Source organism: Periplaneta americana, chromosome 16, assembly GCF_040183065.1.
Source record: "Periplaneta americana isolate PAMFEO1 chromosome 16, P.americana_PAMFEO1_priV1, whole genome shotgun sequence".
Lineage (NCBI taxonomy): Eukaryota > Metazoa > Arthropoda > Insecta > Blattodea > Blattidae > Periplaneta > Periplaneta americana.
In genome coordinates this window covers 170,006,457-170,032,752 of record NC_091132.1, presented here as the reverse complement: position 1 = coordinate 170,032,752, position 26,296 = coordinate 170,006,457, and the positions used below count along the sequence as shown (strand labels likewise).

The 26,296-nt window shown below is 34.4% G+C and overlaps 1 protein-coding gene across 2 annotated transcripts in view; it reads right to left on the bottom strand.

Annotated features, from left to right (window-relative positions):
- Positions 1-3,978: 3,978 nt before the first annotated feature.
- The window catches only part of LOC138691893 (short-chain dehydrogenase/reductase family 16C member 6-like), a 70,358-nt gene continuing 48,040 nt past the window's right edge, over positions 3,979-26,296 (bottom strand). For both annotated transcript variants that reach the window (XM_069814479.1, XM_069814480.1), the window contains 6 exons: positions 15,223-15,330; positions 14,498-14,719; positions 10,386-10,515; positions 8,143-8,263; positions 6,123-6,236; positions 3,979-4,384 (listed from right to left, as the gene is read on the bottom strand). In XM_069814479.1, the coding sequence (XP_069670580.1) occupies positions 4,009-4,384; positions 6,123-6,236; positions 8,143-8,263; positions 10,386-10,515; positions 14,498-14,719; positions 15,223-15,330 (1,071 nt within the window). In that variant the 3' untranslated portion in view covers positions 3,979-4,008. The remainder of the gene's footprint in view (positions 4,385-6,122; positions 6,237-8,142; positions 8,264-10,385; positions 10,516-14,497; positions 14,720-15,222; positions 15,331-26,296) is intronic.

The window sequence follows — 26,296 nt, the reverse complement described above, 5'->3', positions numbered from 1 at the left end:
ACTAACGACTGTTTACTTGTACAGGATTCATATCATATAATATCGCTAGCACTGGTTTATGAATACGAAAAACGTTAGTTCGCTGATCATCCACCGGAAGGCCGCGCTAAGAATGTCTATGAATACGGCCCGAAGTATTTTGTTGTTTAGTCAACTCCGAAGACAGTCTGAACCTCACATGTGATATCAACAAGGCACCACTTACGAAGGAACTAGGCAAGGAGATAATGGAATAGGGTAGCCAGTTCCTTGTGCATAAATAATTACGTAACATTTATAGTTCTTCATGCTTCAGATGTCTTCCTTTTACTCATAACATATAATTAGAAAATACATTTATTATTATTATTATTATTATTATTATTATTATTATTATTATTATTATTATTATTTTATTATTATTATTATTTTATTATTATTATTATTATTATTATTATTATTATTTTATTATTATTATTATTATTATTATTATTATTATTTTATTATTATTATTATTTTATTATTATTATTATTATTATTATTATTATTATTTTATTATTATTATTATTATTATTTTATTATTATTATTATATTATTATTATTATTTTATTATTATTATTATTTTATTATTATTATTATTATTATTATTATTATTATTATTTTATTATTATTATTATTATTATTATTATTTTATTATTATTATTATTATTATTATTATTATTATTATTATTATTATTATTATTATTTTATTATCATTATTTTATTATTATTATTATTATTATTATTATTATTATCATTATTTTATTATTATTATTATTATTATTATTATTTTATTATTATTATTTTATTATTATTATTATTATTATTATTATTATTATTTTATTATTATTATTATTTTATTATTATTATTATTATTATTATTATTATTATTATTTTATTATTATTATTATTATTATTATTATTATTATTATTATTATTATTATTATTTTATTATTATTATTATTATTATTATTATTATTATTATTATTATTATTATTATTATTATTATTATATTATTATTATTATTATTATTATTTTATTATTATTATTATTATTATTATTATTATTATTATTATTATTATTATTATTATTATTATTTTATTATTATTATTATTATTATTATTATTATTTTATTATTATTATTATTATTATTATTTTATTATTATTATTATTATTATTATTATTATTATTATTATTATTATTATTATTATTATTATTTTATTATTATTATTATTATTTTATTATTATTATTATTTTATTATTATTATTATTATTATTATTATTATTATTTTATTATTATTATTATTATTATTTTATTATTATTATTATTATTATTATTATTATTTTATTATTATTATTATTATTATTATTATTATTATTATTATTTTATTATTATTATTATTATTATTATTATTATTTTATTATTATTATTATTATTATTATTTTATTATTATTATTATTATTATTATTATTATTATTATTATTTTATTATTATTATTATTATTATTATTTTATTATTATTATTATTTTATTATATTATTATTATTATTTTATTATTATTATTATTATTATTATTTTATTATTATTATTTTATTATTATTATTATTTTATTATTATTATTATTATTTTATTATTATTATTATTATTATTATTTTATTATTATTATTATTATTATTATTTTATTATTATTATTATTATTATTATTATTATTTTATTATTATTACTGCAAGCGACTTAAGAAATTTTATTCGTTCGGAAAACAACCGTTTATTTTGACAGTACAACTCAAAAGTGCCGCTTTGTGGCATTTCTTCCGCGACAGTTACAACTTAGCTCGCTCATGCTTGTAACATAATCAACGATCGGCTATCTTCGGGTACTCCGCTTATCTTTTCGGCTGACTACAATAACTACAGTTGCTCTGTGTAACAACTTTTATGCGTTGGCCTTGAGACGCCTGCTCTTGACTATCGCTGTTGATCATTATAAACATCGCTCAGATAAGCATCCCAGTAGCCGGGTTATTACTCGTACAGGAAACATGAGTAACGATGCTATGGAAATTAAAGCTGAGTTGAACACAAGGAGACCTAATGTTTCCGCTTACTGCAGTACAAATATTGCACGTGTTGTCGTACGTTATCTGTTCACATCCCTTCCTCCTCAGTCCGCTCTCGTCTTCTCCTGAGTCACCGACAGTACCTAGACTTTATAGAGCCTTCACTTCCTAAGACGTAAGCAAAGAGGAGGAGTCACGCCGGGAATAACAGCGTCGCCACTGTAGTTTGTAAACACCTGCCTGGTTGTATTTGTCTGTGTGTTGGGTTGCTTTTGTAGTGTGTTCCATATGAAATGTTGCTTTTTAATTTCCTAAAAGAAAATGCAATCTTGTATGTGTTTTAGTTTTCGTATGTTAGTGTGATGTATTTGTTGTGTTCTTGTGCTTGTTTCCTGTGATTATGTTTTGTATTTTTCTTGTGATATTGTCTATTATGTTCATTCTCTAGTGCTCCGTCTTTCTTCATTATAGTCTTGTTGGTACATTGAATAGCCTGGGTGGTAATGCTGCTTGTTTGTATTGTGTAGGACGAGTGTCACCGTGGTCCTGGGTTTGCTATATATTTTGAACTTACGTATATTAGTGCCTTTGTTGTTGTGATATCTACCATGTCTATGAATTTCTTCTTATTAATTTATAGTGTGTTGTAAACAACACGGATATCATTTTATTTTTACTGACATTTTTAATATTAACCTGGCTATACCTTTGGATCAACGCCGCTTTATACCCCCTTCCGCGACTGGAGTTCGATGATACTGGCGTAATATACAAACAAATCATTTACTAGGTATAGGAGGGAAGAAAAGTAGTTCATCCATTTACGTAAACTAGGAAATATCGCGCTTTTGAGTTTGATAATTTTCATTAGGTTTTTGTTTAATCAAAGTACAGTACAGTATTAACAATGAGTGTTTTTACTCACGAACTGAGCTGTCCATGCGGACGTATTCATTATGCAGTGTATATTATACTGTCTACTGCACATTAGCGTACAATATAGAGAATGAAGTTAAATTGAAAAATAATCATAATATGGATATTTAAACACATTTTTGAAAATGGTGGCCGTTCATTTCGATACAGGCTTCAGTTCTAATGTGCATATTATCGCACTATAGACTATTGCACCTAATCCCAATTACCAGGTTCGTTCTTCGTACCAGTAACTCATATTGAAATAATTCTGTACCTACTCTATAAAAGAGTACCTTACGTACTGTAAATTCAATCTTCACTTCTGCCCGATCCGAAAAGATAAAATTACTCAGACATGCTATCTGCTGTCCGTCCAAGTCGTTATGTCGTAGGGTCGTAGAAAGGGAGGAAATCACGTGACAGTTAATTACTTAACGAGGCCTTTTTACTTAAGTTATTTTAAACAGTTGTATAATATTACGTAGACGTCCAATTCCTAACAAAAATTTTATTAGTGTTCTCAGAAAAGACAGCCCAGCCACTAGCTGGCGAATAAAAGCTGGTAGGGGAAACCGGGATACGATGTAGGCAAATGGACGACAGTACCTGTGCGAAAATGATTCAATAATGAAAGCTCTTTCGTCACTGGAAAACGCAAACATATTTTTGGAACATACTGTTTACTATGACCGTAAGCCTACTATGACTGTATATACGGTCTTGGATCTGTGTGGAGGACGGTTGAACTTCATTAGTAGAAGGGGTGGGAGTGAAGTACATTCAAAAACTCAGGTACAATAAAAATTGAAGTAAAAATAAAATGATATCCCTGTATAAGTTCTTGATTTGTATTTTGTTTCCTTTGTGTAATATTAGACAGTCTTCTTTTGTACTCCCTGTGTAACTGCTGAATCCCTCAGTTAAGGAATTCCTGGACTGTTCAGCGCTGTGGAATTGGAAGCTTTGTCATCAGCCGTGGGGTCACATTTTATTGTATTTTATTGCAAGCTAAGCTACAGCTTGGAGGACTCCTGTGTCTCTGGCTGTTCCTCCTGGTTGGCGATGTCTTTACGAGGCAAGTCGCCGTCCGTCTGGCTGAAGATGTCCGTGGTCGTGATGAATGACGAGCAAGTCTTCCCCGGTGCGTGGTTCGTCTCCAGTGCGGTCCCCGGGTCCCGCAGGTGCACCTTGACGTCCTCGGAGGCAGCCAGGATTATCTTGCCGCTCCTGCGGATCCTGGAGGTCTTGCCATTGACCACGAACTCGGTGGGCACGGGAACCGCGCAAGACTCCGGCTTCTCGTCGATGCTGACTTCGATGACCGGCTCGGGCCACACTCTGGTGTAGAAGATCTCCCGCCAGCGTTTCCTCGCGCTCTGCGGCAGACACCTGCAACCAGCCACGTGCCTGCCCTTCATTGCTGCAGAGCTAACCACCGTCTGACCCGTAAATGACCCGCCCTCTTAATTCTTTGCTCTTAGCACCCATTACGTCTGACTTCATTCAATGGCTTATTACTTTCTTTATTCGTTATCTTATCCACTAATTCGTCTGCTACGTCACTCAGTGATTCATTCACTCTGTAATTATTCTTTTATTAATTCATTTCTAAGTTATCCATGTCCATCTGCTTAATCCCCGTTCTCCCCTAGTCTAAAAGCCGTTGGGTTGGGCTATTACAACATCAGGCAACAGCTAACAAGCATAGCAGATGCTATCAACTGGCATTGGATGTATCAACAATGCGCTCTGCCTGAAACCCTGGGAAAAGAGTTGTCGGCCTGGAAGCATAATCTGTGTTTGGATTGTGAGGATGAAAGAAAATATAAAGCGAAAGTAGAATTCCGCAATCTTGTGTCATTAACAGCGCTGTTTGATTGCTAGTTGCCAATAATTATGAAGTTTATGTATTTTTAGACAAATATCTGTACTGTCTATTGTAATCGGGGCTTTGCCCTGTTATAGACATAAATAAATAAATAAATAAATAAATAAATAAATAAATAAATAAATAAATAAATAAATAAATAAATAAATAAATAAATAAATAAGTAAATAAATAAATAAATAAGTAAATAAATAAATGAATAAGTAAATAAAGAAATAAATAAGTAAATAAATAAATAAGTCAGTAAATAAAGAAATAAGTAAATAAATAAATAAGTAAATAAGTACATAAATAAATAAATTAATAAGTAAATAAATAAATAAGTAAATAAATAAATAAATAAGTAAATAAAGAAATAAGTAAATAAATAAATAAGTCAGTAAATAAATAAGTAAATAAGTAAATAAATAAATAAGTAAATAAACAAATAAGTAAATAAATAAATAAATAAATAAATAAATAAATAAATAAATAAATAAATAAATAAATAAATAAATAAATAAATAAATCAGTAAATAAATAAGTAAATAAGTAAATAAGTAAATAAATAAGTAAATAAATAAATAAGTAAATAAATAAATAAGTAAATAAATAAATAAGTAAATAAATAAATAAGTAAATAAATAAATAAGTAAATAAATAAGTAAATAAATAAATAGGTAAATAAATAAATAAGTAAATAAGTAAATAAATAAAGAAATAAATAAGTAAATAAATAAAGAAATAAGTAAATAAATAAAGAAATAAGTAAATAAATAAATAAATAAATAAGTCAGTAAATAAATAAGTACATAAATAAATAAGTAAATAAAGAAGTAAATAAATAAATAAATAACTAAATAAATAAGTAAATAAATAAGTAAGTAAATAAGTAAATAAATAAGTAAATAAATAAGTAAATAAGTAAATAAATAAGTAAATAAGTAAATAAATAAATAAGTAAATAAATAAATTACTTTGCAAACTAGTCGAAATTTTGTTAGGAACGGAATACCAATATTTATTACACAATACGAACACCGAGGCTTTTCAGTTAGGCACTGGCTCCATCACCACGGAGGGCACTGTGATAGTCACCATGTCGCATTTCGGTGGGACGCGTTTTAAATTCAATTCCGAAAGGAAAGGAAAATATCCAATGAAGGTAAAGGATTATTTTTCTCAGAAGGACTACCATGATTGTTCGTGATCGTGTACAAAGAGCATTGGGTTCTTCGAGAGACTATTGTGACAGCTTACCTCAGGAAGCAAATCCAGAAGAACATGAACCTGGGCACGCCGATGGCTTCCCGCTCTTCCAGCACCCCTTTCACGATCTCCTTGGCAACGTAGTCCGGAGAGAGTCTGCCGATCCTGTGACACAGGTTGCAATTGCTTTCATTGCCACCTCTTAACTTAAAACTCACTTGAACATGCATATCTATCTGGTACAAAATCACTACTTTTTACAAGTTAGCTTTTAAGATGGTGTAACTTCATATTACAGGTATAAATACTGTAAGATGTGTTGCATACTCTGAACTGGAACAAATACTGCAGACGTATCTGAACATGTGATGTACTTGCTGCTTGAAAATAAAAAAGATTTGGAAAGATAATCTTTAAACTCACAAAAATACAATTTGTTCATAATGTTTGGAGATTTTTTAGCTCAATTTGTGAAACAATTTCACTAAATATTTATCTAAATAAAATCATTAAATATTGAACCAAGTAAAATAGTACTTATTTATGTAACTAGTGGCTAAAGTGGAACTTTAAGTCATGGATCCTCAACAATCTACAGTTGTATGAACAGAATGGAAGCCATTCAGCTATCCGGCGTTGGTCCTAACATTTTATTTACTACTTGTAATGTATTCACTTCGATTTCATATCAAAGTGTTGTAAAAATCATGTATACAACCAGAGGCCTACGTAGCCTAATCCACAGACCGGGTTTCAGTCTCGGTCATTTGTTGAAAAGTCCGTAGCAACAGTTACGGGTAAGATAGCAATTCGGGGTTTTCTTGGGTTTTTCCGTATCCCCAAGTCAGGTCTCAACATTATCCAGTTCGATCCGGTTCTGTTATCATCAATACCTGATCGCCGTTGGTTTACCTGACATTCGCCTTACAGGTGGGGAAAATGTTGGAAAACACAGCAGTGGTCACTAGTGAAGTGAGCGGACAGTTTATGTACATGGAACTAGGTTTGTTTTGCGCTCTCTTCCGTCTCTTGTCCTTCACAGCGCTGGCCTGGGCTTGTTCAGTTTCTTACTCGGACGCGCTTTTCTCTTGTCGTCCTCGTTTCCATTTTTGCATTCAGGCAACGTTTCAACTTCCAGGCATTTCAAAGTTCACAAATTTTCACGACTACTGTTTGAAAGTTGAGGATCTAATTTGCTCCCGATCATTTTTTATAAATGTATTCCGTCCATCTCGTCTCGCTTTATCGATCGACACCCCAAACGACCGGATCGATTCAGATCTCGCGGAGTTAGACACAAAATGTCCGCCGGAGCCAGTTCTGCTCCACCGTCTCGCCGGTCTTGAGAGCCCGATCGATTTCGTGCGGATGTTTTCGATTGCTTCGGTTGATGTTTCTGTCTACACGGCGATGTACTTTAATTCCTCTTCGTTTATCTCTTCAAAAGTTATCAGCGATTCTAATGTAACACGCTACAGGGTGCTTGGTAACCTCCACGTGGTTCTACACAATTAAAGCAACTCAAGCGGGAATAGAACCCAGACCCGAGCGCAGCCCCGGATCAGCGGGAAAACGCGCTGCTACAGCTGGCGCCAGCATTTTTGGCGTGTGTCCTAGAGTATAGTGCCCAGTTTGTGAGCATGTTGCTAGTGCACCTGAGAATGGTACCACTTCCTATACACGTCACATCAGCCATTTGTCAAAAACGGTTGTCAGACTGACTGGTGCAAAGGTAAAACACTCGTACTTAACGTTCCCGTTACTTATTTCACACGCCAAAAACGGTGACGCGGACTGTAACTGATCTATGCTGGTGATTCTTATCACTATTTAATAGGTTACATTAGATGGAAAGTATTTCGACATGCTGTAGAATAGCCCCTTTTTCTTTATTCTATGGAAAACTATTTTCACTCTTCCGTTTAAACGATAACATTTATAAAATTGTCAAAATGCTGAATTCTGATGGTTTTGGAAATCTCTTTTGTGTAGAAATCCAGAAAAGAATACTTTTTACAACACTTTCATATAAATAGGTCATGATGTGTCTAAGGCAGGTGGCGCTGGTTACCTGAGGTCGAACTTGACGGGCAGGTCGTTCCTGCTGGCGGTGTAGTACGGATGCACGCAGCTCACCTTCACCTTGTTGCTCTGCTGCAGACGCAGTTCTTGGATGAGGCCGTCCATTAGCGCTGCACAGAGTTACAGTTCATTTTGTATTGATTCTATTATACAGGGTGTTTCATAATAGTAGGTACAAATTGCAGTAGTGACTCGACATTGTAGAGGACTATGAAAGAAGAAAAAACTCGTAACAAGCAGGTCCAGGAACCAACCGATTGCGAGGTATGACGTCATCACTGTGGCCACCAATTAAATAAACCTCGTATATTTGCAACCTTATTTCTTACCTGTTGCTGTGATGCATGACGGCTCATTTTCATTCCAACGTTCCAGAGCTCTAACGCACCAGCTTTCACAAAAGGTGTTTCGGCTGTAGCTCACCAAAATCATGACCTTCCAGTTCTCCCGACTTCAGTCCTCCGGTATTTCTTGGGGGGAGGTATTTGAAATATTTTGAGTATTCCAGTCCTGTTGATAATTTGAACAAACACTGGTAGCCTAATGCATTGTCAATTATTGTCAACACACGCCAGGAATATTCAAATGTGTAAGATTGTAGAAGAGGAAATTTGTTCATGCCTGCGTAATCCTGAACGGTGGCCTATGTTATATCCAATGCATATCTGAAGTTCTGTTACCGAGACATAATAAAACCTTTTAGATTTTCAAAACTATGTTTATTAGGACTTTTTGTCCCGTTCCTTTACCCCTGCAGTTTGTACCTGTACTTATGAAACACCCTGTTTAGACATCCATAAACCTAAACGTATACAAGAATATTATACTGTTTCATTTCTATGCGGACAGTTCAAATAAAGAATGAAGTGAATGCGCATTTTCTGCATTTCTCACGTTATCAATCGTAATGAAGAGGACTCGAAGCCAGCATTACAGCCTCTAACGAGCATATTGTGCTTCATCAGGCTCCTATACAGGGTGTTAAAAAAGTATTCCATATTTTGAGAGGAGATAATATGCACCAAAAGAAGAAAAATAGTCTAACAAAGCTAGGTTCTGAAACTCATACCTTAAGATCTGTGAGCACTTGCTCACGATCGCTATAGGTGTGATGCCATCGATAGCAATGCATCCGTCTCCGACTAGCCCTCATACCTCTCTCACAGTTCGCCATCCCATCTCTCCTTCCGTAGTTCCGAGCACCCCTGCACTTACTTCCCGTCAATCTTTCCGGCCTCAGTCTGCCCAACCCGAGTCCTGTCTTCGAACCCCCTCTTCTGTCGAAAAGTCACAAAGCACCTTTGTTGATCCCTCGATTGAGAGAACTAACCTCGAACCCCGTTTCATCTCTCCCCCCATCGTGACACTTCAGGCCACTCCCGTTTCCCCATCCCCGTTCTCTCTCTCTTTTCTACGTTGCCATCCCTACCAGCCTCACAGCTACTCTCTCCTTGTCTTGTCTTCAGTTCTCCCGTTGCCCCTCTCATATTTCAGCACTGTTTCGAGTCAGTCAGTCAGAGTCAGGGGGCCACATTTTCAATATTCTAAATTTTCTCAACGGCTCTCCCGTTTCCCCTGCTCACGAACTAGAGAAGCACGTTAGTTGTTAAATAAACACCTATATCTGTATCAGAGTATTTTCTTTCCACATCATCTCCCCTCTCACAACTTGTCAGTCTCTCCCGTTTCCCCTCCCCCACATCGACACCACGGAGACGGCGCACGACATAAATTTAAGGAAATAATTTGTTATCAAAGACAGCCATGATAAAAGGACGACGCAGCACTCCAGCTAGCATTGTTAACAAGTCGATATTTGCACAGTCAATTTCAAACGACCTGCCCAGCCTGGGATTTAATTACGTACCTGTATTTGACAGGTTATGAGTTCCACGTATGTAGTACACTGCCTATCTCTAATAGTTGGTGATATACGTTTAAACATTCAATTTTTTTGCACGTTGTAATATTTTCAGAACAATAAAAGTTGAATTGTTATGGAAGTTTACATGTAAAGTGTGTAAATGTCTTTATTTTATGGGGAAATGGGAGGAGCGAAAAAGCTTCCTTGCAAAGGAGTTCGGGCCGAGAATATGTGAGCTCCAAGCCTGTTGACCATTTGTCCCACTCCGAGATTCGCTGTTCCATTGAAGGAACTCTAAAAAAAAAATTAAGGGGAAGTGGAAAATGGATGTAACCCAATTGCAGCACCTGGTTGGTGACGGGCCGTACCTGACACGGCCGCCTTGGAGGCGGAGTAGGGCAGCTCGTGTGCCACGGGCGCTACGGCGGCGGCCGCAGACACGGCGACCACGTGACCCGAGTTCCGCTCCAGCATGGCGGGCAGGAACGCCTTCAGCGTCTGGAATGCAGCAAGGCGCGCAACACTTGAATTCCGTAACAGTTTGTACATTTTCAAACGTTCGGATTATAATGCCGAGATTCACAAAGCATGGAGCTCTACCTCCTTGCTCTCCTGCACCTTTACCTTTCAACCTATTCATATATAAGGTCATTCAGAAGTCACTTCATATTTTAAAGGTTTATAAATACTGTATTGTGAAGTTTGAGGTAGGAAAAAAAAAAACAAAACAAATGACATTACTGTGTTTGCAAAGCAGTAGCGTTTCTTTTTGCATTTTGATGAATTGATTGTTCTCTTGATCATTATCAGTAACGTTAATCACACAGTTAAAGATTTCATGAAATAATGGCAGTAGCCATTTTAAGATGATCGAGAGGACAGTAAATCTCTTTCATAAAAAGAAAACTGAAAGGGCAGAGATGAAGTCCTACGTTCAGAAGCGGGAGTAACACTGCTAGGTAAGGAAAGAAATGAAGATGTTAGAAAAGATCTCAAAATATATTTAATAGACCTAAAAAAAAAAAAAAGAAATGTTGGACATCCCTTAACCAGATGGACAGATAAATTTTCTTGATGTGGAAACAGGTCAAAAGGCCTAAATCCATGAGAAAGAAGAAGAATACAATTTTGTTGATTAAACAATTCGTGAATTAAATGTCAAGATGAAGCTGGTCCAAGCTATTATTCAAAGTCCATTCAAATGTTTAATTTACATGTTACGAAACAAACTGAGTTAGACTACCAGAATGAAGAAACGTTCGTGCTGGGTACAGCCAGTGGATGTAAGCTGGCACTTCCATGAATATTATACAGACAGAAATAATTAGATAATAACAAATACTAGAAAATAATAATAATAATAATAATAATAATAATAATAATAATAATAATATCGATAAAAACAGATTAAATTTCATAAGTGGACAACTAGTTTCCAAATTATTTAATGGCAGTACAACCAAATGACGCAAAGGTTCAACAGTTCTGTGATGATTTACTGGACACATCGCAACATCAGTCTGAATATAACATGGGCTGAGAAATCGCCGTCAGCAAGAACTGCAAATTGCTGCGAGTCAATCAGCAACAGGATTTACTTTCCTGAGTCAAATATGTTTGTGTTTATTAACTTTCTGAAGAACATACAAAGTGACATTTATATTAAAATTCGCATTAAGGGGAGAGGATGGTATTTTTTGGAGAAAAATGAGCAAATTTTAAAAAAAAATCTTTAAAATACTCTGTGATATATGTGGAAAGCATAGCATAACATTTTGTGGGTATTTGTGCCCTTATCGGATGTTGAGACGTCATTTTTTAACTTCCTCCGCTGTGGATTTTTAAATCACACGCCCGCTTTTATCGGCTTCCAGTAACTTCATTTTTTTGCTACATTGCCAGACAAAAATGGATACAATTTCTGAACTATTGAAGATACATGCATGAAATTTAGAACACACATTCTTTAGACTATTAGGAAACTTTTCTCTCTAACAGAATTTTGCTAATTGATTTCATTTTAAAAATACGTCCGTTTGTTTGCAAGAAAGGAAATCAGAAAATTGTTATTAACTTTCAATTGTTTATTTTACAAACATACGGACTAATATCAAAATTCTGTTACAGACAGTTTGTAGAACATGGTTTTGCAAATACATTGCAAAGAAAAGTTTGAATCTATCTTTAAAAACGGTTAATATATATATATATATATATATATATATATATATATATATATATATATATATATCTGTTTTAGTACAATCCTACATTGGGTATACTCTTTTTCAAATTTGGGCCCCCAAATAATTTTTTTTTTTCAAATTATTTATATTTGGTAGAGTTCCTACAGATAGGAGCTCTCTACACACAAAAAATTAATATTTTACACCAAATAGGAAAAAATTAAAAAAAATACCATCCTCTCCCCTTAACGTCCCTAGGAAAAATGAAATACTTTTAAAAGATACTGTAATTTCATCTGAGGTGAAACAGACAAATATAACAGGCTGCTATCTCCTTGACTGTAGTTATGCGAGAATATGCGATATGCTGAACAGAGTTGTTAGCCACAGCTGCAGACAGTCCTAAGTCTACGAAAACGGGAAGAGAAATTTTGTTGATCATTTTTATGTCAGGCCGTGACTCAGCTGATGGGCACCATCAGTTACGATACAGCCTGGAAAACAATGTTCATGGAAGATGATGCGCTTTTCCTCTCTACACTCTTGCATGACTGTTAATTACAAGGATTTGTGTAGTCGACCTATCAGTAGGTGCTTTCTAACAATATGGCCTCCACAATCTCCAGACCTTAGTCGAGCGACTTTTGGTTGTCAGGTTACCGTGAAGAACTAGTTTTCGTGGCACACCAGCATCTGACAAGAGATTGGGAACATTTCAAGACGCGAAATACTGTGCTTCAGAAACAAGGGCTTTGCAGAACAAGAGAACGGCGGACAAATTGCCAATGCTTATAAAGACCGAATCTCATTGATTGCTCAACACAGTGTTGTTTTATTCCCCCCCCCCCCGCTTTTATCTGAAATATTACAGGTTAATGTCTGTAACGCCTTAAGTTTGAAGTGGCTTCATAATTTACAGTTCAAAGTTCCTGCTGATATTATGAAGTATCTGTGAGTGTGGTGGTCTTTGTGTTCTCTTGAAAGACTAGTAGGAGTTTTATTATTATTATTATTATTATTATTATTATTATTGTTATTATTATTGTTGTTATTATTATTGTTATTATTATTATTATTGTTATTATTATTATTGTTATTATGATTATTGTTATTATTATTATTGTTATTATTGTTATTATTAGTATTATTTTATTACTATTGTTATTATTATTATTGTTATTATGATTATTGTTATTATTATGATTATTGTTATTATTATTAATATTATTATTATTGTTATTATTATTATTATTATTATTGTTATTATTATTGTTAATTATTATTTTATGACCATTGTTATTATTATTGTTATTATTATGATTATTGTTATTATTATTATTGTTATTATTATTGTTGTTATTATTATGATTATTATTGTTATTATTATTTTATTATTATGATTATTGTTATTATTATTATTGTTATTATTATTGTTGTTATTATTATTATTATTGTTATTATTATTGTTATTATTATGATTATTTTTATTATTATTATTGTTATTATTATTGTTGTTATTATTATGATTATTATTGTTATTATTATTTTATTATTATGATTATTGTTATTATTATTATTGTTATTATTATTGTTATTATTATTATTATTGTTATTATTATTTTATGACCATTGTTATTATTATTATTGTTATTATGATTATTGTTATTATTATTATTGTTATTATTATTGTTATTATTATTATTATTGTTATTATTATTTTATGACCATTGTTATTATTATTATTGTTATTATGATTATTGTTATTATTATTATTGTTATTATTATTGTTATTATTATTATTATTGTTATTATTATTTTATGACCATTGTTATTATTATTATTGTTATTATGATTATTGTTATTATTATTATTGTTATTATTATTATTATTATTTTTATTATTATTATTAGTATTATTTTATTACTATTGTTATTATTATTATGATTATTGTTGTTATTATTATTGTTATTATTATGATTATTATTATCCTTATGATTAGTATTTTATTGTTATTATTATTGTTATTATTGTTATTATTATTACCATTATTATTACTATTATTACTATTATTGTTATTATTATTATTATTGTTATTGTAATTATTATGATTATTGTTATTATTGTTATTATTATGATTATTGTTATTATTATTGTTATTATTGTTATTATTATTACTATTATTTTTATTGTTATTATTAGTATTATTGTTATTATTATTATTAGTATTAATATTATTATTAATTTGCGTATAAGCTGTCCTCCTCCAAGTACAGCGAGGATGGAACCCGACTGACCCAGAAGTGCGCCATCAGGTTGGTGTCGAAGAGCTTGTGCAGCTCCTCCGGACTCCAGTCCAGTATCGGCTTCACGGGGTAGATCCCAGCGTTGTTGACGAGAATGGTGACGTGGCCCACTTGCTGCTGCACCAGGACTGCCGTGTCCATCACCGCCTTCCTGTCGGTGACGTCACACTGGAAGCCTATCGCCTGGCCGCCCTCCTGCCGGATGTCCCAGACCTGCACGACAAGAAGCAGAGAGGGCGCCTGAACAACTCAACTAAGCAGGACGAGCTAGCAATGCTGGCGGTAACGCATAGGGAACGATAGTATTCAGCTTCCACTACGTCTGGAACTATTTCATATAAAGCTGATTTCCATGGAGGCTAACAAATCAAAATAGGAATAATTTATAACGCGCCAGGTCGTTGGAGCCCGGAATGCCAGCTGTGCCTAATACTGTGACGAAACAATGGGGTTAATTTGAGGGACTGTATTCAGGATTAAGGGGTCGGGAAGTTCGTATAGCGAAGAGACACATTGTATACAATAATTCTGACTTCCTCAGGAACTGCTGGCGATAATAGTTCATAAATATTACCACATAGTGTACACATCCCAGACATATTCATCGATCCAGCTGCTATAGGCCTGTTTATAATAAAACATAGAAAAATGTGTGCGATCCAACTTGGGGTCCACTTTCTCCATTTTGCATCTCGCTGTATTTGAGGGATACTCACAGTATTCTGGTTATTCTCAGCGTCTTTATCCCAGCAGACGACAAAGGCCTGTCTTCTGCCGAAGCTGAGGGCCAGCCGCCTTCCTAGTCCGCGCCCGGCGCCAGTCACCTGTCAACACAAGCAGCTGTGAGCTGACTGACTGCCACATTCGTTATTATTCGTGCAGTAATGGGGCAATTAATAAATGCGGGGAGTACAAAGACAGAAATAGTTTAAAAATTATAAATTATGGTTTATTTAACGAGCTCGCAACTGCTGAAGTTGTATTGAATTTTTTTTACATATTGAATAGGCGTTCTCTAGAATCGTTATCTACTGCATTGCAAATGTTAATAAAGATCCGTTTGAATGGCTGTTGTGTATAAGAGTTCGCTGGCTTAGATTGGCACGCAGAGTCACTTGGAAGCCCAACTTCGGAAAAGCGGTACGAAGTGTTTGCCGATGCTGCCCTGGAATGTGGCACAATCTTATATAGACACGCAGTCTGGAGTAGGCCTAAGCCATTAATTCTACGGTGTTAGGGTAAATGGTGATAAGTCATAAAAGTGATTTTTAAGATAAATGAAAATTAAACTTCGGACCGTTATTGCAAATAATTTTCAGCACAAATAAAACACATTGTTTGCACTTGTATAATTGGTAGAATTTAATTAGAGTATTCACCTGTGGAACAAAATTAAAATTTTGCACAAAAATGCCCTTATCTCACTTACCCGAATACCATTGAGTTTACTTCCAAGTATACTTACTTACTTACTTACTTACTTACTTACTTACTGGCTTTTAAGGAACCCGGAGGTTCATTGCCGCTCTCACATAAGCCCGCCATTGGTCCCTATCCTGGGCAAGATTAATCCATTCTCTATCATCATATCCCACCTCCCACAAATCCATTTTAATATTATCTTCCCATCTACGTCTCGGCCTCCCCAAAGGTTTTTCTCCCTCCGGCCTTCCAACTAACACTCTATATGCATTTCTGGATTCGCCCATACGTGCTACATGCCCTGCCCATCTCAAACGTCTAATGTTCCTATGTCAGGTGAAGTATACAATGCGTGCAGTTCTGTGTTGTGTAACTTTCTCCATTCTCCTGTAACTTCAGCCCTGTTAGCCCCAAATATTTTCCTAAGCACCTTATTCTCAAACAACCTTAACCTATGTTCCTCTCTCAAAGTGAGAGTCCAAGTTTCACAACCATACAGAACAACCGGTAATATAACTGTTTTATAAATTCTAACTTTCAGATTTTTTGACAGCAGACTGGATGACAAAAGCTTCTCAATCGAATAATAACAGGCATTTCCCATATTTATTCTGTGTTTAATTTCCTCCCGAGTATCATTTACACTTGTTATACTGTTGCTCCAAGATATTTGAACTTCTCCACCTCTTGAAAGGAAAAATTTCAAATTTTTATATTTCCATTTCGTACAATATTTTCATCACGAGACATAATCATATACTTAGTCCTTTCGGGATTTACTTCCAAACCTATCTCTCTAAAATTCCCGTATTTTCCCTAATCGTTTGTGGATTTTCTCCTAACATACTTCCAAGTATAATAAAGTAAAAACAATTGATACTAAAATATGACAACTTAAGTGTTGCCAGCACCTACCACTTCTTCTGTATAGCACTGTTGTCACTTTATCGTAAAAATAAGTGAACACAGCTGGAATACCGCTAATCAGTCACTGACAGCCCACGTGACTGGCGCGTTATGAACATTAGGCACACAACCCTCACTTCAACCCCCTCTCTCGATCAAAGTATGTATTTTGGCAGCTCGTCCGCTGGTGTGTAAATTGATGCGGTGAATTATTTCGTAATTATGCACTGCGTGCAACTCGTAATCTGTTATCTTAGTTAAAACAACGTCATCTGCTATCACATCACAGCACTTGAATGAGGACGTCAGTATATCACTAAAATAAGACGTAGGACTACCATGATTGTTTCAGAGTCTACAAAGGCCCAAGATGTAAAGGAACATTTTTACAACTTGAATAGCTGTGATTTGGAAGTTACACAGGTAACTGTGCTTCAGTCTTTCGTACAGTAATTGACTTCTTTATACCAGATAAGTCCGCTTTCGCCATCTGTTGTCGAAGCGCTGAACTTGTTGACGCCCGCACAAGGGAAAGCATTCCGCTGAAGATGGCTGCTAACCTTTTGATTACAATAACTGTTTCTGAACTTTATTTTCCGTGTGTAGCACCTTCAAGTGAGTTCAAAACAAAGAGCGAATTTGGGGGAAAAGTTGTGGTTGACAATGTAGGACCGAGTTTTGTAAATTCCTTGGGGGACATTGGCGTGAAAGCTAATTCCAGTTTTAAAGTAGATTATTCACAACAAATCTTAGGCCCGGTTGCAGAAATGCAAATCAAATCAGTCCCTGATCGCCATTCAGTTGATGTCTGATTTATTTTATTGTTCATTGCGTTGCACAAACGTGAATCTCCAATCAACTTGTCTCAATTTACTAATTGCTGATTTGGGAAAGAAATACATTTGACAACAGGGCTATTTAGCAACCACAGCCAATTTGATGCTCTTTAAAAGTCGCGAAACGAATGCATCAAGTGGGCGGTGACTAGGAAAACAAGTGAATGTTTCGCTGGTTTGTTGCTTTTTGTAGAAAGGAAACAGGCTGATTCTATTTGTGTATAGACTACAATATAGTAAAAAAAATGAAGCAAACAAAAAGAAAACGTGAGGGGGCTTCTGTTGTGGGATTTGCTAGGGGAGTCGACAAGAAATTGGAATATGCATAGTCTCCATAACCCAAAATAATTCCATTTCCCATCTCTCTGTTTACAAATGGAGCTCGTAACCTACTCATTAAAAATATTGTGTTGTCATGTGTAGAACCCTGCGAACGGGCTACAACATTCCAGAATTTCAATGATGGTGTAGACTACATATTGCCTGTATATTCACAGAAAAGAAACCTTTTCTATTTCGATAAAGTTCGCCATCATTTCAACCAGGTGATGTGAGCAGTCTATACAACCAATATTAGGCTACTCTTGGAAATCCTGACATGGCTGAAAATTCTCTCTGGATTTCAAATCGTTCCCTGTTTGAAGTTTGGGGATTTATGAGACCCTGCCATAACAAAGCTATTTCATGCGTAACATTCCTAACTACTTGGCAAATAGTTGATTTGTGGACCCCAACAAGATAACCCAAGACAGTCTGAAAAATTCCAACAGCATAAAATCTCAGCATTATTAGAACTTGGTTCATAGGAGAAAGTGAAAGGTTTCGATTTGTCTGTCTGCATATATTTGTTTCAATTTTTGAAAGTATCAAAACACACGAATCCTTACTTAATCTAAATCTTTGCTCAAATTCTCTGTCATTATATATAAAGACAATTCATGTCTATCACGGAAACGCCTTCTTCTTAATAATATTTTTTTCATTCAAAAATTTCTTCATCAGAAGAATCCAATATGTCGAAAAAAATATTGTTACGCTATAACTATTTACTATATAATTACAGTAACTGCATTATAAACAGATCAACATAAATAGCCTACTTGATCGATGATCAGTGATTTAACCAGCAAAAATCTGTTGATCAAATCTGATGGAAGACTGATCTCCGATCAAACACTGATTGTTGTTTCTGCAACAGAAATAGAACTGATGGCCAGTCAAACCCTCCTTGATTGCCAATCATATTTTGATCGATGTTTCTGCAACCGGGCCATAGTCTTTATCAACTTACATTAAAAGTACATTGTAAATAATTATCCATGGGATATACTTAAATAGACATGTTTCACTAGGAATTTCTAAAGACATGTTCCATTCTAACTGACACATACAGACACGCATGCCACAACTACTGCCTCTGGTGCGTGTTGCGTGTCAATGCACTCGTTGGCATGTCGTTATGAGTACCATGAAGCACAGAGAGGAGCTCGACTCATTTTCAGTCTCAAGAAAGTTTCGATGACAGAGAGTACAGAAGGAGCGTTTCACAGCGGCCTACATGTGGGCGTTGGCGTGAGGAAGCATCGCACAAACCTGTTGAATTAACAGCAAAGTTTCATGAGAGCACACCGATTTTGGAGCTTTGGAAAAAATTGCACATGTCTATTTGGACACTTTGACGAAAGTAAACTTCAATGGTGACTTTACTTCGAAGTCGCCGAAAATCTAGACTTTGACTTTGACTTTCGTTCGTGGACATAAGAAAAATGGTTGATATTTCGAAAATTGTTAATTTTTTCGAGAATATTGAGGACATCTAGGGGATTCATGTTCCTTAGCGTATTATTAGGTAATTAGATATAGACAATAAATTCAAATCAAAGTAAGATTTGATAAACAGACAGTAGGCTACTAGATATCCTCGTCACGTTTCAACATTCATTGATCAATAATAATCAAAGAGGATTATCTGTTCCACCAATAATTGAATTTCTTATTTTATCGCGATTTTACGCTACAGGTAATTGATGGTTCAATATTGATTTGATAGTTTAGAGGATAGTTTATACAGTTGGATATGCAGTTAATTTTTAATCCTGCGGTCGTCATAATAATGTTTTCTGAATATTGATTTCAATTAATTTTTAAGTAGTCTGTTATTAGTGGCATCTTCTTATCTTCCATATTTTCAGAATATAATTATTTTATAATGAAATAATTCGAGGGCTTAATGTGAACCTAACGTAATTACAATCGACGTTTTATTCACAACATAATTTTCAGCAGGCAATACCATTTCAGATGAACTACACCATCATGTTTTGTAGTCACGAATTTTATTGTATATTATATACGAGTACAAGACTGTTCGGAACTGAGTTACGATTTTTGTGACCAAGTAGCAGAACGAATTATTATCTATTGGCGTAAAGGTCTAAAAATGTCAATTGTTTTACTTACGTTAGTTTCATACTAAGCCCGCGAATAATTATTCTTCTGTAAAGCTTCAAGAACGGCTAACAATCGCTTAACATGTACCGATGTTCAATTGTTTCATTGATTTGTGTCTCAAAAGTTGTCTCTGATTGTGGCAATGCCTACTCTATTTCAACTATCTGTTAATTTAATTCGTTTAGGAGGCAGTGATTGTGATTGCCAACATTGGAACAAGATCGTCAAATCTCAACTTACCGAAGTCAAAGTCAAAGTCTCAGAAGTATTGTCCATGAATAGGACAGGTAAGATTAAAATAGCTTCTTATGCACAGAAAATTTGATAGGCTATTTTGTACATTCGTTTTCTGTATTTCTTAAAATAATATTTATGTACACTCATTTTAATCTCAGAGAATTAACGAACAACGAGAGTGTATTGATTTAGTACGCAGTAATAGTACGTTAGCTTAGCAATCCATTATTTTATAATTCAAATTTTAACTATGCTCAATTGAATCGTGTTAAAATACATAAAATATATATGCAATAAATGCAATACAAAAAAAAATTGGGTAATGAGCGAAGCAGATTATCTTACGCTGTTGTAAAAGTTGTTCCCTGGATCAAACGTCCTATTTTAATTATGTAATTACTTTATATTTATTTCTAACAAGTACAGCGGAGCGCACGGGTACGGCTAGTGTACAATATATCGCCACATTGAGATGCTTAGAAAATCATGTACAATTTGTAGATCTGTACCTCAGGAATTGACACCTGAACAGGCTGGACTCAGAGTGGATATCGCTCGCTAGCTTATCTACGGATGTCACTGCAACCCTGACACCTCAAGACAGTGGCTCCATCTGACCGTGACACACAATGTATACGCGCGGACCTTTATTCTCAACAGCTGTACTGTTTTCGCTGAAAGAAAAACCCTAATGTAAACACAAGCACGTGGCTGTCATACCCGTGATTGGCTTCCAGTCGAAACACTCACATGACGCAGGAGAATATAGTTCGTATCTGGAAACCACAATCTTGTATTATTTGAAAATAAAAAATTGAATTCTAGTTGCTAAATACGATGAAACATATAACTTCACTCATATGTAAAACGATATGTAAAAGAAAAGCTACTTTTATATTTTGTTATGTACTATGAACGCGGATGAATACCAACAGTAATACCGAGGTAGTCTGTTCTTGTAACAAGCTGGCGTCACTTGAGCTCGTAGTTGTTCACGTAAGCACGTGGTACTGAAGTATGGCTTCTGCATCCTCGGTGTGTGTGGTTATTAAACATAAGAGTGGAAACCCTTTAAAATGCGGAGAATAAATGTCTATAATAAGTTAAGTGAGTTGAATCCAACGTTCCAGCTGGAAGGGATAACTGACGCTGTTGTGGACCCTCTCGTCATAAATCCTACCGACGATAGTTCTGACGACTCCGATTGGAAGGAATAACTCCTTTGTCTGGCAGCGATTGACTTTATGCCTAAGTTTAAAATAATTTAATTCCAGTAATTATAAAGTAAATGTTTCCTAAGCAAACGAATGCATAGTAGTGAGGTTAGGCCTACTTGACGAGTAACGGGAAATGTTTAACATGAAACAGAATGTACAACAGTAGGCGGGAACACGTACTGAGAATCTATGGCGCCAAACAGCGGCCAATGAAGCCTCACTTCAGTCACGTGCTATTGTTTACATTAGGATTTTTCTTACAGCGAAAAGATTATATAACGAGTTGATGAAGCTTTGAGAGAGAGCACCGGCATTAGTGAATGGAAATAGAATTCTCAACCCGAGACCCATGCCTCTCGCATAACCATGGGGAAATGCAGGAATTTGGAAGGAATCGTACTGCTACCACACGGCGTGCAGCCCGGATCTTGGGTCTTCAGGCTACAATCTGTTTCGATCCATGACACTTCCTACGTGGAAGGAATTTCCACAACTTGGAAGCCGTTGGAATGGGAATCACCAAATTCCTTGCATTGAAAACAAGAAACTGGCACCGTCGTGGGGTAACAAACCTCGCTGAAAGTAGTTCAAAACCGTACAATGCAGTAGTCTTCACTTTGAAGAGTAGATGAATTTCCTGTCCAACACACTCCAACTAGAAGTTGCTACAAACCCGATTACTTCGGAGGCAGTATCTGTGTTTCTGCTGTGTGTGAGGAACATTTTTGGTGTGCTAGATATCTCTAATAGTACATTATGCAACAAGCCTATAATGATAGTAATTAAGACGCGAGTATGTTTATGAAACGAGCGCAAGCGAGTTTCATAATTTTCATACGAGCCAATAATATAGTCACAACGTAGGAAAGACGTAACATCCACATAATGTTTACTTTAGTAAAAGCGAGGCCTATCTTTGTCGCAGGGTTGACCTGTACTCGTCTGTCGACCACACATTGCATGTCTAGGAGGCAGCTGACCTTGGGGGACGCGAGTTCCCACTGCCGCCGCTCTGTAACAATAAGCAGGCGAAGAATGCCATTTTCTCACAGCTTTCATCTCGAAGACGACAACCTTGCAAGTGACCGTTTTTCTTTTGTATTCTCAAACGTATGACTTAGCAATGAATTCAGGAACTTATTTCGCCTCCGTTTCTAACATTTTTTCCCAAGGAATTCTTCTATGTACAGCACAAATTGCTTCTTAGAATCAACGAATTTTTTATGCACTCATTTTTTTAATAAAGTAAAAACCAATGTAAAGAAACCTCTCAATGTTGCAGTTTATAATAATAATGATAATAATAATAATAATAATAATAATAATAATAATAATAATAATAATAATAATAATAATAATACTTACTGGCTTTTAAAGAACCCGGAGGTTCATTGTCGCCCTCACATAAGCCCGCCATTGGTCCCTATCCTGAGCAAGATTAATCCAGTCTCTACCATCATATCCCACCTCTCTCAAATCCATTTTAATATTATCTTCCCATCTACGTCTCGGCGTCCCTAAAGGTCTTTTTCCCTCCGGCCTCCCAACTAACACTCTATATGCATTTCTGGATTCGCCCATTCGTGCTACATGCCCTGCCCATCTCAAATGTCTGGATTTAATGTTCCTAATTATGTCAGGTGAAGAATACAATGCGTGCAGTTCTGTGTTGTGTAACTTTCTCCATTATCCTGTAACTTCATCCCTCTTAGCCCCAAATATTTTCCTAAGCACCAGTGGCGTAGCGTCAATGTAAGCTAAAAAGCTCAGCTTCCCCAGTTAATAATAATTTCATAATAAACCTGCAGTTTATGGAGAAAATTATTTATTAATTTTAATAGAATTTATATTTACGCGTTAAATATTGTGATGCGGCAGCTCAGGATGATTTGTGATGCAGCAGTAAACAAGAAGCCTGCACACACCAGCTTCCAAGCAGACTGGTTTCTTCTGTGTAATCCACCCCGCAGATGTTCCATCCCTTTCTAACTAAACTACCCTAGTCGCAAGGCTCGCAAGAAGCTAGCTTTAACATTTAGAATAAGTAGTTTCCGAGTTATCCCTTTTCGTCAGTTGTGTTCAGTTGAAGTGTTAGTGTGCATTGTGGCTGATATAAAAAATAATGAGCGAAATAACAGTTCCTGACACTAATTTACTTGACTTTTTAGGACAATTGTACTATCAAGACTGACTTACGAACAAAAGTGTGATTTAAAAAACAAATGACCGACTCCCTTGCTGTCAATGAAGGACACAACCAAAAGACAGACGCATACTTACGTAATGATACTAATATTGTGATTTCTCTAAGTATGACAGGGAGTGAGCTAATGTTATACGTGTACGTGTGTATTTGTTAGAGATATGTGTAAACCGTGAAATCATATTTTACTACGTATCATTTGAGGTCATGCCTTATTGGTGTTACTTACGAGGTTCCAACCAATCTTCGACTGCTGACTTGAAATTGACTACTATTTATTTTAAGAATGTATTTTTGTAATACGTTTTCTCATATTGCATGAAAGACAACTTGAGTTAGCTTCCGCTGCTCAAAATTTCATGCTACGCCACTGCTAAGCACCTTATTCTCAAACACCCTTAACCTATGTTCCTCTCTCAAAGTGAGAGTCCAAGTTTCACAACCATAAAGAACAACCGGTAATATAACTGTTTCATAAATTCTAACTTTCCGATTTTTTGACAGCAGACTGGATGATAAAAGCTTCTCAACCGAATAATAACAGGCATTTCCCATATTCATTCTGTGTTTAATTTCCTCCCGAGTATCATTTATATTTGTTACTGTTGCTCCAAGATATTAATAATAATAATAATAATAATATATTATTATTATTACTACTAATTACTAATAATAATAACAATAATAATAGTAATAATAATATATTATTATTACTACTAATTACTAATAATAATAATAGTAGTAATAATAATATTATATAATATAATAATAATAATAGTAGTAATAATATTATTATTATTATTATTAAGTTAGCACCCATTCGTTCATTCATTCATAGTGTTCTACCCAAGGGCAGGTCTTTCACTGCAAACCCAACATTCTCTAATCTTTCCTATTTTCTGCCTTCCTCTTAGTCTCCTCGTATGATCCATATATCTTAATGTCGTCTATCATCTGATATCTTCTTCTGCCCCGAACTCTTCTCCCGTTCACCATTCCTTCCAGTGCATCCTTCAGCAGGCAGTTTCTTCTCAGCCAGTGACCCAGCCAATTCCTTTTCCTCTTCCTGATCAGTTTCAGCATCATTCTTTCTTCACCCACTCTTTCCAACACAGCTTCATTTCTTATTCTGTCTGTCCATTTCACACCCTCCATTCTTCTCCATATCCACATTTCAAATGCTTCTAGTCGCTTCTCTTCATTTTATTATTATTATTATTATTATTATTATTATTATTATTATTATTATTATTATTATTATTATTATTATTATTATTAAACAGTAAAATTAACCACAATAATGCGATCAATTTTGCACACAAAGCATTGCTGTCTGAATAATTGTGTGGTGCCTTTATTGCGAAACATTGATTATGTTATCTACGGAAACCAAATGCACAAATACGAGAAAAGAATAAATTGAACGGCCGAGTGGAAAAAGGTTGACATTGCAGTTTTCTCCGTTTCTGGGAAAACACAAAAAGCACAATAGGTTTTATTGCAAAGCTCACTATTAGGCAATTCTGGGTCTAGTCAATAAGAATTCAGCCTAAAACAACAAATAAAATGCTTATCACTTTATTAATTATTAGGGATAATTAAAATTGCTGGAAAGTTATTCTTTTTCCAGTCAATGATTTTATGGCACGTAAAATTGCTGATGATGCAACACAAGCCCAGCTGCTTACTGACCAGTATTGCCAACTCCATTCTTAAAAACCCACTATAAAACGGGGAAGTCGCTATATTGCTACACTGTCACTGTCAAATGAGATTATTTTGCCTCTGTGAGTGTTAAAAATACCCGCTAAATCCGTATATCAACAATACAAATTTAATGAATTTTACCCACAAGACTAACACTAAAAACGCCAGATCTTGCGGGAAAACAGCTGAATTGGCACGACTGCAAGTGACAACTACAGTCTGTAGTATTAAAAGGTAACGTTCCCGACATATTAAGCTTCTTACACTCAACCAAATTTTCGAGGCAATTATTGCGTCAAAGGAAACGAGAATATTTTCCTTTTCACACCTACAAAATAGCTATCTCAGTTTATTTTCCATAATTTTGAAATATCCTTTTTCTACTCACCCGCAGTATATATCTATACCAATAATAAATGTGTAGCCAAAATTTTTCTGGTAATTTTTGATTTTTCAAAAATAATTGGTGTTAACATGTATAATTAACCATCCTGAAACCGAAAATCGCTTTTTTGAAATTTTTGTTTGTATGTCTGTCTGGATGTCTGTTACCTTTTCACGCGATAATGGCTGAACCGATTTATATGAACATTGGAATATAAATTAACTTCGTTGTAACTTACATTTTAGGCTATATGGCATTCAAAATACTTTTTTTTTTAAAAGGGGGGTTATAAGGGGGCCTGAATGAAATAAATCGAAATATATCGCTTATTATTGATTTTCATGAAAAATATTACATACCAAAAGTTTCTTTAAAAATAATTTCCGATAAGTTTTATTCTATACAAAATTTTAATAGGACTGATAT